At 38.4% G+C, this 15642-nt stretch overlaps 1 protein-coding gene across 8 annotated transcripts in view; it reads left to right on the plus strand.

The window, feature by feature from the left end:
* Positions 1–15642, plus strand: part of QKI (QKI, KH domain containing RNA binding) — a 142175-nt gene that overhangs the window by 38064 nt on the left and 88469 nt on the right. For all 8 annotated transcript variants that reach the window (XR_006267214.1, XM_043457071.1, XM_043457072.1 and 5 more), the window contains exon 2: positions 1594–1736. Coding sequence is in view for 7 of the 8 variants with exons in the window: in XM_043457071.1 (XP_043313006.1) it covers positions 1594–1736 (143 nt within the window). In the remaining variant the exon portion in view is untranslated. The remainder of the gene's footprint in view (positions 1–1593; positions 1737–15642) is intronic.

The following is a 15642-nucleotide window of genomic DNA, read 5'->3' on the forward strand; positions in this document are numbered from 1 at the left end:
TCTGCCTTGCTTTTGCTAGTTCCTTAATAACAGTAAATTGAAATTCAATGTTTGGAAGGCATACAAATACAACACGGTGTGGTTGTGGTAAATGTATCTCTCTATCCAGGTGAAGTTGTATTTTTGTATATTTATGTATTCTTTAACCTATTCATCTTATCTAAATTTTCTTATTAATAATTAGTTCTTTTGGAATCTTATTTTTAAGTATCAATACTAATGGACCCAAGCCTCTTCCCAGAGGAGGACATAATCTGTCATTGAGAGTTGGTTAGAGAAACATTCAGCTAAGTTAATAATGACAACTTAGTCGGTAAAGAATCTGCCTGCAGTGCAGGAGACCTGGGTTCAGTCCCTGGGTTGGGACGATCCCCTTGAGAAGGAAATGGCAACCCACTACAGTATCCTTGCCTGGAAAATCTCATGGACAGAGGAGCCTGGTGGGCTGCAGTCCATGGGGTGGCAAAGAGTCGGGCACGACTAAGCAACTAACACTTACTTACTTACTTACTTACTTACTTATTAGTGTATTCTAGTAGGTAGGGGCCTATCCTTTAGCACAATGTAAAAGCTACATAAAGAACTCTTGAAAGAATTGATTTCTTTGTATAGGACTTGATACGTTAAAATAGATTTCTCATTTTTTTTTTAAGAAATCATATTTACACCTGAGAACTGTCATGATAGTTGTTTTAAAAAATCATTGAGTTTAGGTATCTCTGGTTTCTTGTATTTCATTCATTAACTCACTGTAGTTTGATCTCCATACCATCTTTTCCTCACAACTTCTGTATCAACGTTGACTTAGCAGTCAAGTCCAAGGTCCCCTCTTTTTGCCTTTACCTTACCATGTTTTTGTGGTATTTGATACTTTCGATCACCCTGGCCTTGAATCTGTCATTTCTTAGCTTCTTTGATGCCTCTCTTCCGTAGTTCTCCTATCTACCTCCACTACTTCTTGGTTTGGAGCTTCTTTTCCTACTCCTTAAATCTTTCTTTTCCTAGGGTCATTCAGTTCTTTCTTCTCCCAATCCCGCCTTAAGACATCTTTTTTGTTCTGTAGCTTTAACTAGTACGTTTGTGTATCACACTCAGACTTCTGAATCTCTGTATCTAATGAACATCTCTGTTTGGGTATTCCAGAGATACTTAAAACATCTAAGGAAGTGGTCCAGTTTGAATTTCATTCAGCTAGATTAGTTCTGAAGTATAAAGGAGCCTTTGGCATTAGTGTTGTCTGACAGGCATTCTTGGGGAGTTATTTGGCTGAAGCTATCATTTGTTTAGGCATGGAGAAATTAGGTAAAGTAACTGGTTTGTATTATAGTGAATAAGAGCTTGGGCTCTGAAGTTATTCTTAATAAAATATATTATTTGGTGTAAATTTGGTTTCTGGTAGAATTTATTTAAGACTGTAGTTCGGTTATACACAGACTTAATCCAGAAAATGACAGAATAGATCAACAACTCTTGACTTCTTTAAGTTTTAACACTTAATCAATGAAATCCTCCCTTACCCTCTTATTTATTTTTTTCCTGGACTAGTAAGAATATTTTTTTGTCTAACACATTTAAAATTTTTACTTTTAACAGAAATTAGCAGAGTACGGAAAGACATGTACAATGACACATTAAATGGCAGTACAGAGAAAAGGAGTGCAGAGTTGCCTGACGCTGTGGGACCTATTGTTCAGTTACAAGAGAAACTTTATGTGCCTGTAAAAGAATACCCAGATGTAAGTACATTCTGTTTATATTCAATGTTCTGTTTTGCTTTTTTTCCTGCTTCACATTCTTTGGAAAGAGATGTGTCTGGTGGTAAGCATTGGCAGCTGCTTTAAAAAAATTTCACATGAGGGACTAGAAGTGTGAATAATATAAAATTATTTTTTAAAATATATTTTCATTTGGATGTTGCTGTGTCACTTTGGAAATGCACATAGTAAAGACTTAGTTCTTGATTTCAAATTGAGGCAAGAATTATGGAAAGAGCTTTGGCTTGAATGTCAGAAAGCACCAGGTACAGCTGGTGCTTGTCTTTGATTTGACCTCCGAAGAAGCAGCGTCATCCTTTCAGTACGGCGAGGGGCGGCCAGACTGGGATAGCCAGGGTTCCTTGCGGTGCTAAAATTTTTATCATAACCGCTGTTTATAATTATTTTCATCTTAGTTCCTTGCTCAGCTATTCTCTGAGTATCCTGTCCTGGATAGCCTCCTTATACTATACAATTAAATTGTAAAAGGCTCAAAACTCTTTGCCTTTTGTTACACAGCCCTTACGTGATACGGTACTTTCTATCTATGACCTCATCTTAAATGATTTTCCTTCTTCCTCAACACCCGGTAGTCCCACTGGCTGTTATGAATAAGTCTGTTCCCAGCCCAAGTACCTTTATGTTTTCTCTGCATTGATCTTAACCGGCTGGCTGCTTCTTGTCATTAAGATTTTAGCTTAAATGTCACTTTAGAGAGGCCTCCTCTGACCATTTAATATAAAAGCAATCTGGTTACTATTATGTCACATATGTCTCTATTTTCCCGCAATAGCACTTACTGTCTAGCTTTTTTAATGTCTCACCGCAGCAGAGTATAAGGCACCTAAGAACCTGGCTCCTGTCATTCACTCGTGTTCCCAGTGCGTGCAGTGTTGGCACGCAGTAGGCACCCAGCAGCTGCTGAGCACACCGAGGCAAGTTGGTGTCCTTCTGCGGAGCTTCGGAGGGCTTTGCTGAAAGGAAGTGCAAGAAGGAGTTGATATTGTGAAGTCAAAAATGTGGTGTGCAGTCTAAGATGCATTGATTACGTGGATACTAGCGTAGTTTGGAGATTGGAAATAAATGTCGAGTTGATAGGGGGAAAATGTTGATATTACATAAGGTGCATTTCTATTAATAATACAGTTTTCTTACAAGTTAATCCATTTACTCTTTTTTTAAAATAAGTATTTTTGTTGCAAATATATAAGCAATTTTGGATGATGTAGGCAAAAGAGAGTTTGTTGGAAGATAATTGGGTGTCACACTAAGGGCTAAAGGACTAGCTGGAGAACAAAGCTGTGTATAAGACAGGAGCCAGGGCAGGTTTGAGAACCTCAGTGGTGGAAGTTCAGACCTTCCCTGTTGAGAGCCTTGGTCTTTTTCTGTTTTTAACTTCCATTTAATAATATTGTGGTAGTTCATACATACACATGTATAAATTCTCTTCAGACTCTGCTTCCATCCCGGCTGCCATGTAACTTTGAGCAGCATTCCATGTGCTACATAATTTGGCATCATGCCTCTCAGATTTTATTTTCAAACTTCATATTCTTAGGAGAGAGAATGTATTTTTGGCCAGTTTGCTATGAGTAAGGCCTGGGATTAACTGACATAACCTAGACCACCCTGGGTATTGGATTATTTTTAGGGATGGTAAATTGTGATTTGGGCAGCTGTCCATCCCAGTTGACGTCTACTACTTTTGTGTTTCATTATCTCTTTAAAAGATAGCGACCTTCTCATCTGCTTGTTTAAAGGATAAAGATCCTGCACTAGTCTTTAATATAGACTATGTAAGAGCGTGAGACTGTGTTAGAGAATATAACCTTAACTTGCCTGATCCCCATTCTTACCAAAAAATGCCATGTAGGGAGTGATGTTTATATTGCATTACTTAAAAGACACAAGTCCTGTATAACCCTCTAAGTCAGAAGAAATGTGTTTTATGTTGTGGATCCAAAGGGAGGCACCTTTTTACTATATTCCTGTCCTTTTCCACCAGTTGAGATTCATTGTCATGGTCAACTTCAGTTGCTGACAGATGTGTTGGAGTGAAACAATGTCTGGTTCAATGATTCTCAAAATGTGGTCCTGGGGCCATAGTATCCACACCTCCTGGGAACTTGTAAATGTTCAAACCTCAGCCCAGACTAGTCGAATCAGCAACTCGGGGGCCAAAGCTCAGCAGTCTGCCTTCCAAGCCATGTAGACGATCCCCATGCACACCGAGGCTTGGGAAGCACTGCTCTCCTTTGTGTAGGTTGTCATCCTAGGCCAGGCTCACAGGTTGTCACGTAGGGTCCTCTTACCAGGCGTTGTTTCAGGAGGCAGATGGGGGTAGTGAACTCTTGAGGAGCAGGCATAACAGTAGTAGGGACAGACAGGAAACAAGTGGATGTTTTCTTTAGGTCCTGTCCGTGCTGTGGGAAAAAGGAGATGCATAGTGGCTATGTGTTTACAGTCGAGGCATCTCTGTAAGATGAAGGGAGTGCGGAGACATGAGTAGAGCGATGGGGGAGGGCGTTCAGATCGTCTGGGGAAGGACGTTTTAGGCAGAGCGATCAGCAGTTCAGTGAGCATGCTTGGGAAGTGTGGGGAGATTCGAGGTTAGAAAGTTAGCGGAGTGCCTATCCTGTAGAGGTTTTGGATGCTACTCAATGTGGAATGGAGAGCTGGGGAGTGCTGCGGGCTCAGTGAGGTTCTAATAGCTGATTTCTGCCTTCTGTGTGGAGAAAGGCAATGGGTGATACTGACAGCCGGGAGACCAGCTGCGGGCAGAGGAGGAATTTGACCAAGCAGACTTAAAAATAAATACTCAGATGCTACATAATTGATAACTTAAGAGCCAGTAGGACTTGCTGGCAGATTGGATATGAGGGGTGAGGGAAAACTCAGAGGAATAGCTTGGAGATTTTGATTGGTTGAAGTAACAGTCACCAATTCCTGAGCTGTGAAAGACTGAGGGAAGAGCAGGTCTGGGGTTGGGGCTTCACATTTCTGACTTAGAGCTGAGTTTGAAGTCAGACATCCATATGTAGGCGTGTTAGTGAGGCAGGTGGTGTATGAGTTGTGGGTAATTCCTGGCACCCAAAAACATCTATTTTATCAAAGCTTTTTAAATGAGAAATTCAGTGGTTTATAGGAGAGAAATAGATATAAGCCATTTTGTTCCTTCAGACCAGTTTTTTAATACCTTGATTTTAAATTTCCTTTAAAAGAATTTGGCAGAGTTGGAGTCTGCATGGAGTTTCTCTTTGAGGTTATCAATACATACCAAATGAATAGTAACTATGCTGTAGTCTGTATTAGGAACTGTATCTCATCATTAAATAATAAAATGAAACGAGTGTCAGATTTTGGCAGTATAGAAAATATTTTTATTTCAGAATTACGAATTAGGTATTGGTCACAATGAAACAAGTGTGTGTTTTTCTTATTCCTGTTTTTCTTAATGTATCTTAGAGATCATTATATATGCGTTTCTCTTACCTCCTCCTTTTGTATGAGGAATTGATTTTGTCAGTGAACTCATGCTCTTTGACTCGAAAATGCTTTTATTAAAGCTTCAAAGGGGCAGTGTAGTATCGGGGTCCAAATATATGAACTCAGACTCCTGGCTGGCCCTAATGCTTGTATTGTGACTTTGGGCAAATCCAGTCATTAGTTTTTTCATCTCTGTATAGAGGTAGTCTCTCTCAGGCTTGTGAGGACTTATAAGTGAATTAGCACATGTAAGATGTTTGGAAAACGCCATAATGCTGTGTAGGTGTTGCCAGAATTAAGCTCCAGGAGGGTGGGGATGTTTTCCTTTTTTATAGTCTCACTGCCTGGGACAGTGTCTGGTAAACGGTAGCTGTACAATAAGTATTTGTTGTGTGTATCTGTATGCAAGCTTCAGTCTTTTAAATACTGCTGAACTTTTTTAAGTTGTCTTTTAAGTTTACATATAGCAACTTATTTATAAAAGTGTAAATTTGGAGATATTGTTTTGGTTTTGGCTGTGTATAACTCTGGGACTGATAAGAGAAGGAAGCCTTAGATTCAGTGTTTGAGAAATGAGATTGTGCTGTATTATGTCCACAGTGTTTTTTGAATCAGTGGCTTAATGGTGTGGGAATGAGAAGGTAATATGAATAGCTTGTTGAAATGTATTGAAAATTTTTTACAAATTTAACTATCAGTATTTATACTTATTGATAAAGTGGATTGTATTGCATCTCTGCTAGTATTAAGCACATCCTGGAGGTGGGGATATTAATTCAGTAAAGAAAGCTGCCTGATACAGTTGAGATAATAGTGGGTTTGTGAGTCAGGTTTTGAATCCTGGCTTACTCCTTTAGTGGCTGTATTTGTCAACAGTTGCCACAGCAGTGCTCTATGTAAGCTGTCCTAAAACTCAGTGGCTTAAAACAGTAAGTATTGATTTCTGTGCTCTTTATTTAGTCTATACTGTGTGTGCTGGAGTTCTGAGGATTGAGTTTAGCCAGCTTGGCCTGGGCCAGCTGTGCGTGTTTCAGTTGCCTTTATTTCCTGCTAGGCTCTGCCCAAAGGGGCAGCAGCTGCTTGGGGCAAGCTCTTCTCCCGGTAGGTGACTGGAGTGGCAGAGCCGAGCCAAATTGCTTAAATACATGAAAGACCTCTACACGTTCTCCCTCAGCCAACATTCCCTTAGCTTGATGGTTGTCAGCTGTGGATGGATCTTGCCCTTCGGTGGCGTTTGGCAATTTCTGGAGCTGTTTTTGGTTGTCACAACTTGAAGGGAGTACTAGTGGCATTTAGAGGGTAGGTGCCACGGATGCTCTTAGGCATCCGACAGCGCACAAGACAGCCCCAACAACAAGGAATTCTCCTGCCCCAAATGTCAGCAGTGCTGAGGGTGATGAACTGTTTTATCAAGTCACTCCGTCCACATGAGAAGGGACTGGAACAATAATTGAGACTACCACACTGACTTTGAACTTTAGAATGTTAACTTTAGGATGTTTCCTTGTCTATAAGATCATCAAGTTTCTTTCATAGAATTATTTAGAGTAATGAAGATAACAAATATATGATATTTGATAGTGCACTCAGTATGGTTCTTGTGATCATGAGTAAGGAAAAAATCCCCATCCTTAAAGGAGCCCACAGTGTTGTATGAAAGAGAAAAGCTGTTGCATTAAATCCTTTAAGACTATTTATCATACTTTCATAAAAGGACAAACAGGAGTGAAGATTAAAGTTAAACATAGGCCACATCATAGTGTTGGTTTGGCCAGTTTTTAAGAAAGGACTTGTTTGAGTCCATGGCGATCATATAAACAGTATGTGAATGAAGTTAACTCTGATTGATAAAAGTAAAAGATGTTGTGTTTCAGTGAGTCAGTAATAATTGTGTCATTGAGGTTGCCTGGTCATCGTTTCTGTGTTCTGAGAAAAGGTTTTATAGGGTGTGCCAGAGTGGTAGAGTACGTTCCACACGTTGGCGCGTCTAGCTGTCTGGTGCCTTAGTTAGCCTAGTGTATATGTGAACAGATATATTGCAAAACTGTTTTAGCTTCAGGCGTGTTATGATTAAGTTGTAGTGAGACTTTTCCCAGAAATTTTTTATGAAGATAATTTGACTTTCTGATGTTTTAAAAATGGGTCTTAATTTTGAACAGTTACAGCTTTGAAAGGTTTGTCTTGGATCTAAGCTGTCATGAGGACATATATTGTCAGTGTGTTTACACAGATTGTAAGATGGGTAAATGCCCTTTCAAATATTTTTTCCAGCTTGTAGGACTTCAACATGACAACGCTAGTTAATAATGTGGGTTTATAATGTTTTTCACGGTACTCTCTATGGAAAGTGAAAGTGGCTCAGTCGTGTCCGACTCTTTGCGACCCCATGGACTGTATAGTCCATGGAATTCTCCAGGCCAGAATACTGGAGTGGGTAGCCTTTCCCTTCTCCAGGGGATCTTCCCAACCCAGGGATCAAACCCAGGTCTCCCGCATTGCGGGCAGATTCTTTACCAGCTGAGCCACAAGGGAAGCCCAAGAACACTGGAGTGGGTAGCCTATTCCTTCTCCAGGGGATCTTCCTGACTCAGGAATCGAACCCGGGTCTAGCTCCTAATAATAATCTATGTTAATGGTGGAACATAAGTTTTAAATTTCTTTTCAGTTTATTTCTCCTGGACTTGCAGATAAAATTTGGCTAGTCATAGCTTCTGAGTTGGTATGGAGTTACTGGTCAGATCAGTTTCTTAAGATCTGCAGAATGGCTGCTGAGCTGACTTTTGTTTTGGAGGAATTATGAGAGGGGAGAAGAGATCAATGCAGTTGTTTATCTTTACTTAAGCCTTTGTTCCTTTGACTCTTGTGGCTTTCTTACTGTGTTGAAAGACTCGATATAAGCTACTTTCGTCTTTCGTTGTTCTGAGAAACTAATGGACAGTAAGTAAAAATTTAATGATCGGCCAAGTCTCTCTCTCCAAAACCTAGGTTAAACCTTGATATTTGGCAAGATATGATCTTAATTATAAGTGAAAATAAAAACATCTGCACATCTCTCTTTGGTATTTTATACAGGAACCTCTTAGGGATAGACTGTTGATTTGAAGGTTAGATATATGTTTTTATTGAATAGTGTAAAATGTTTCAGATTACATACTAACCTATTGGAGTTTGTAATTTAGCAGTACAATTTGATAATATAGAGCATGTCTTTAAGTTTTAGGAAGAGAGACTATTATTGTTGACTTAGAACTTTAAACAGATCAATTCAGTGAAGGTCAGTTTCATAAAACTTGGTTTTCAAGTTTCATTTTTATTTCACTCTGCAAGGGTATTTCAAAGGCCTGCTGTGTACCAGATATTTAATAGGCTCTTTGTGGTCTGAGATATACTAAATTTCTTAGGATGTTAATGGAAATTATTCCAAAAAGGATTTCAAGACAGTCTGAAAACTAGTTTTGTTTGGTTTAAATTTTTTCAAAGTTTAACGATTTTTAAAATAAGCAGTCTTGTCTTAAAATAGGAATGCTTTCTTTTGTGAGCAACATTTTGATATTAAAAAGGACTAGTGTGTAGAAGAACAAGCTAAAAGATGGAGTTTTTAGGGAAGAATAATTACTTGTAAGCAAATGTTTTCCAAACTCAGTTGAGATAGAAAAATTTTGCCTGTGATTTATCTTATTTGAAAAGAGATTGTTAGGATCTACTTGGTTAAAATTACTGTGACAGAGGTCTTAAGGAATTAGATGGTAACCTCATCACAGGCGTTAACCTCCATATCTCACTGAAGTAATCAAAGGAATAGAAAAATTAGAGAGAAACCTGCTCCTCGGGGCTATTGGGTGTTAGATGTTACAGGAAAGGTCAAGGTGCTTATCTCTTTTTGGCCCATTTTGGGAGAACAGTGTCTCCTGGGAGTAAGTGAAACAGTCAGTAACAGAATCTTCTTAATCCTAATCCTGTCCCCTCTAAAGTTGGTAAAAAATGAAATGGGGTGTGGAGTAGTCCACAGTTATATCCTTTGAGCTTGGCCACCCGTTTTTGTGCCTGCTTAACATAGATGATCTAAGTTTATTTTGTGAGTGAATGAACTCATTATTTATACCTTCTTTTGGTTTGAGTTTGAGCAGAAAACTACTGTAGCTTTTGATAGAATTTGTCTTAACTTTTGGGCTTACCAGGTGGCGCTGGTGATAAAGAACCCTCCTGCCAATGGCAGGAGACGTAAGTGATGCAGTTTTACCCTGTGAACATTAAAATAGAACTTTTTAATGATTAGCCATAGAACTAAATTTAATTATTTCTTTGGTTAAGTATGTTATATGTCTCAGTAAACCCATCCCTTTAGAACAAAATAGTTTATAATAAATTAGGAACTTCCTGAAATCTAAGTTTTGCTTATAATGCGTGCGTTGCTCAGTCACTTCACTGGTGTGTCACTCTCTGCGATCCTATGGACCATAGCCCGCAGGCTCCTCAGTCCATGGGATTTTCTAGACAAGAGTACTGGAGTGGGTTGCCCAGGCCTACCTCCGGGGGATCTTCCTGACCCAGGGATGGAACCCCAGGTCTCCTGCATTACAGGCGGATTCTTTACCTCTGAGCCACTGGGGAGGCCCTACCAGGCTGCTCTGTCCATGGGTTTTCCCAGGCAAGAATACTAGAGTGGGTAGCCATTCCCATCTCCAGGGGATCTTCCTGACTCGGGGATTGAACCCTGGTTTGCTGCATTGCAGGCAGAGTCTTTACCGTCTGAGCCACCAGGAAGCTTTCCCTAAGTTCACAAACAGTATCAGTAAGTAGCCTGCCTAGCATGAATTTGGCCATCTCTATGTTTCATATTGGCATGATAATTTCTTCTTCTTTACTTGGTAAGGAATTGATTGCGCTTAAAAAATTTATCACTGTTGAATAGCTTGGAGTTATAGAACAGTGATTGATTACTTTTTTGCCTTTTTATTTGTAAGATTATATAAGAGCAGTACAAATTTGCAGTTTTAAGGACAGATTAAACAAAAGAAAAAAGCAGAATTTGAGAAATGATTAGTAACAGGAAGGCTACAGAGGAGATATGAGTATAAAACTGTAAAATTTTGATATCATTCAGTAGCAAGGGCCTGAAGAATGGCAGTGACAGTTGGAACAAAGACAGGGGGACAGATTAAAATCTTAAGATTTTGTAGTCTGTTACATGTGGAGGATAATATTGTAGAGGAACAAAGAGTAAGAGGTGGTAAATGTACTGTATTAATAGAATTTAATAATTGAAAATCACTTAGAATAATTGAAAATCACTGTGAACTGAGTTTGTTCTTAACAATTTAGGAACATTGAAGCAAGGGTAGCGTAAGTTACCAGTAAGTCAAATGTAACTAAAATTTATGCCCCAGAAGAGCAGGTTTTCTTAAGAGCTGAATTAGTACTTTTGGAGCACTGTATGAGGGTGATATTTATGCACCAAAATTTAAGAAACCAGTTTCAAAGAGCCTTAGGCTGTATTCATAATCAATACATACTCAGGATTACTAAATATTTGATCTCCCAGACTTATCTGCAGGGTCTGAGGTAACACTTGTAAGCTCAGTGTTGACTCAAATAATTGTACTGTTCTCTCCGTGTGTGTCTTTTGTTGAAGTTTATGCATATTTGCCATTGAATTATGTGGATAAAGTGATGATCACGTAGAAGTTTTCATTCATGTGAAAGGTTTGGTTAAGGTACAAAGGATGTGACTGTTGATCCTAGTCAGTAACAGACATGAGAATATTGAAAAGGGGTGGTCATGTGAAAGGAGTATGGTAATGGTATGTTCTGTGATGTATGTGGAAAATAAATTATATTTGGGCTCATTGTGAAAGTAAACTTGAATCTGAAGAGGGTTTTTCTAGACTTTGTGCTAAACATTTTGAGCTACACATGAGCACCTGGTAGAATCAGAGTCTTCAGCAGAGAGGCTTTATGCTATACTGATGAAGTGTCTTGACTCTAGGTGTTCTGGATTGGGACTACTTTTGTAACCTTGAATGTATTAAATGGAGATGATAATGATAACTACCTTCTAGTGTTGTTGTGAGGATTAAGTGACTTAATGCAGGTAAGTCTTCCCTCATAGCTCAGTTGGTAAAGAATTCGCCTGCAATGCAGGAGACCCCGGTTCCATTCCTGGGTTGGGAAGATCCACTGGAGAAGGGATAAGCTACCCACCCCAGTATTCTTGCGCTTCCTTTGTGGCTCAGCTGGTAAAGAATCCGCCTGCAATGCAGGAGAGTTTGAGCCCTGGTTGGCAAGATCCCCAATGGCTACCCACTCCAGTATTCTGGCCTGGAGAATTCCGTGGACTATACAGTCCATGGGTTCGCAAAGAGTTGGACACAACTGAGCCACTTTCACTTTCTTTCACTTTTCAGTGTGGCTAAAGTGCCAAGCATCGACGTTGACTTTTATGGAACACTCATAGTAGAACATACGTCATAGGTGTACTCAACACCTAAGAAATGTTGAATGACATAGTCCTTGCGCTCATGATGCTTCCATATTGAAGCATCATTAGAGAGAAACCTGCTCCTCAGGGCTGTTGGGTATTAGATGTTACAGGAAAGGTCAAGGTGCTGATCTTTTTTTGGCCCATTTTGGGAGAGCAGTGTCTCCTGGGAGTGAGTGAAACAGTCAGTAACAGAATCTTCTTAATCCTAACCCTCTTCGCTCCAAAGTTGGTGAATGAAAATGGGGTGTGGAGTAGTCCATGGTTATACCACTTGATCCTGGCCACTCATTTTTGTGGGTGGGAAATAACAGTTTTTTCTGTGACATCATTAAATCTCATTTGGATTTTATTCTGAAAACAGGCTTCCGTTTAATAAATTTTTGGAATGTTCCTGTGCTGCCTGTGTTAATCTCTTCTCTGTACTGTATATGTGTGAGGCACTGTGGATTCACACACACACACACACACACATGCGCGCATGGTGCGACTTTCTAATTTCAAAGAATGCCCTGTAAAGACATGCAGATTATTGCAGATGGTGAGACTGGAGGGCTTTAAGAGGCGGGTCCTCACTTGGGGGAAAACAGCCATCTCTAGGAGTCAACAACCAAGGAAGTCACAGAAGGACCACTTGAGCTTAATACTATGAAATGAGAATTTGACGTGTTTGGTGAGAAAGAAAGTATTACAGGGAACAAAAATTCAAAGTCCCCGCTGTTTTAGAGAACAACATGTTTCTGAACAGAAGGCTAAAAGCAAAGATAAAGGTTTGAAAAGTAGCTAGGGGTCTTTTAAAAGGCCTTGTGTGTTAAGTGTTTGGACCTTACACTTTCAAAGATCCTGTCCTCTATTTGTGTCATCAAACCCTTGTTGGCTTTCATTGCCGTCATATCTTTTATTTTAATTGATTAGATAATTTTTTGTTTTTATAAGTACTTGTTATTTAGCTTCCTAAAGAATAATCATCATCTTATTAACCTGAGTTTGTTTTGAATGGTTTCCTCCTTTTTGCAAATTATATTCATACTCAAAAGAGAAAGACTTGACATGATTTAGGATATCCAAATTCATATGCTATAATTTTAATATTTTGGTTATTATTGGTTACTTTTCTTCACTTTTACATTTGTTGGTGTAAATGCTTCTTCTTACATGTCCTGTGCCACCAACAGATGTGTATGAAGGCCTAATATACGAATGGTTTGCAGAATGGTTCCTGTAGTAATTATGTACCTTAAGAAGACATATTTGGCTGCTTATCTAGAATTAACTTGAAGATAGAGAAGGGATAAGACATCTGTCTCTCCAAAAGTACATGACATTTTGATATAGTCTTTTTTTTTTTTTTAAACAGAAGACTTCGTTGATTTTTTTTTTTTTCCTGAACTCTTGTATCTCTGGCCATACTGGTTTCAGTTGGGATAGTTCTGACATGAATATTGGTTGGTATTTTCATTTACGTTGGTGAGTAGATGAAAGTGAAAATCATGAGACGTGTGTTGAAACTTTATTGTTCATAAATGTGCAAGCAGTTTGTTTGCTGAGTTGGATAATGACTTCAAATACTGGAAGAAGGCTGTGCTATTCACAGTGGACTTTAGATGCAGCAAACTTTTAAATTTAATCTGCATTGTTAACCTTTTCTCCTTTACTGTCATCAGTCGAGTCAATGAAACTATAAATCAAATCAATGAAACTATAAATCAAATCAAACAAGATATTCTGGTATTTTTAATTAGAAACAGTTGTATTGCTAAGTAGTCACAACTCTTCTCTCATCTTACATATTTGCATAAGATGGGTTACTGGTGTTGACTACATTAGAAGTGGTCCATGTTTATCTGCCGAACAGAAGACTTTATCAAGAAATACACATTTGTGTGTATGTGTTTGATACTTACTATGTTGCTTACATGATATGATGTAAAGTTTATAAATATCTAACTTAAAATTGGAAAAGACCCTGATGCTTGGAAAGATTGAGGGCAGGAGGAGAAGGGGACGACAGAGGATGAGATGGTTGGATGACATCACCACCTCAATGGACATGAGTTTGAGCAAACTCGGGGAGCTGGTGATGGACAGAGAAGCCTGGTCTGCTGCAGTCCTTGGGGTCACAAAGAGTTGGACATGACTAAGCGACTGAACTGAACTTAAGATCACCTTAGCTATACTAGACAAAATATTTAAAAACAGAGCATCAGTTTATTGTGCAAAAAGCAATCCAAAGAAGTGCATCTTCTTTTTAAAATTGTTTTTCCAAAATTTTAAGCAGAAATTAAACATGTCTTAGAAGCGTTTCACTGAAATGAATGCTTTTGGAAATCATTTTTTATTACAATTTGATAGTATGCCACAAAAGATTTTATCTTTGTACATTTCTTAAAAGGTTAGTGGAAAGATTTGTTATAATACTTTGTTTTGTCATTGAGAGAACTAATTTCTATTTAAAATTAAGTCAGCAGCAACAAATAGCATTAGACATGATTGTTGTTAACTTCTTCTTTAGAAATTAACATGCCACTTGAGGGAGATATAATTGGTAAGCCACAGAGAGGTCTGTACTTAAACAGTAGGGTTAATGAATGTCTTTTTTTTTTTTCCCTCTCTTTTCTTCTTTCTTTTGGCCTTTAAATTTTGCAGTTAGCTTAGGCTGTTTGAAATGATTTTCTTTGAATGTGTTGTGACATTGTTTTAATTGAATGAAGCTGCAGAACTAGCATGATAAATCAACACAATGAATTTTAATGCAAGGCAAATAATATTAACTTGGAAATTGGTTGCAGTAGACAAAGCAGCTGCTGTGATTAATTTTTTTCATTCTCTACTTACACCATTTTGAGAAGGATGACCTTGATGGTTTCGATTATATTTGAGTCCCAGTGGTATGCACTTGAACACATTTGAGCTGTTTTTGTGCTGGTTGTGGTGCAGTAGAGTTTGGTTCATTTTTAAGGTTAGGAAAATTTTGTTATGGATTTAATATGTTTGACTGGCTTAAAACATTTTTTATTTAGTGAATAATAATTGGGAGTATTACTTAGCTATGGCAGAAAATCTTTTCTATGTAATGCTGTGGTTTCAGCACAAGAGATTTAATATATGAAAAGAATAGAGTGTGCCAAAGATGTCCTCCTTAGGGTTTGTGTATCAGGAGTGGAGCCGACCACGCTGACAGAGAGTGCAGATTAAAAGTTACATGTTAGTTACTGGACATGCTGAAGTGCCTTCATTCATGCCGCATTTTCCCACACATTCTTTGGCTGTTTCAGATACAAGGTATATTCTCTGTGTGAATTACTTCAGAGAAAGATCTGTATAGAGCACAACTGTAATAGAGAAAAAGCTGGCAAAGGTTACTTATTTTAACAGTCAAGGTACCAAACAGAATAAAGTCATTTTCACAGATTTCTTGAGAGCAAGGAGAATTTCTCCTCTTTCTCCTCCTCCCCTTTCTCCGTAAAAAAAAAAAAAAAAAAAAAAAATTCAGGCATCTATTTGACTCTTTGAGTAGCAGACCATGGATACATATTTCATTAAGTTGAATTTGAAAATGAAAGGTTGTTTCCTATTTTACTGAAAAATAGTCAGTGAGGCATGGAATGTGGAAATTCTTGTCTCTGTTCAGGTTGTTTGAGGAGAGAAGAAGGAGTGAAGTTTAGAGAATCTGTGACTCTGTGACTGTATATAAAGATAGGGGTTAGCAAGGCCTGTTGATAGATTTTCTGTGGTCGGTGTCTTTTTCTCTTTCTCAGACCCTCATTCTAATATATTTTTACCCTGTACTGCCTGAAATTAGTCACTTCTAGATCTACTTAGATTTAAAGGCAGCCTTTTTAAAAATTTTGTGGACTTCTCTGTTAGATACTAAGGGTAGTTCAGACCAGCTGAACAGTTTCAGTAAAATAGGACACAGAAGGG

This window comes from Cervus canadensis, chromosome 33, assembly GCF_019320065.1.
Source record: "Cervus canadensis isolate Bull #8, Minnesota chromosome 33, ASM1932006v1, whole genome shotgun sequence".
Taxonomy (NCBI): Eukaryota; Metazoa; Chordata; class Mammalia; order Artiodactyla; family Cervidae; genus Cervus; species Cervus canadensis.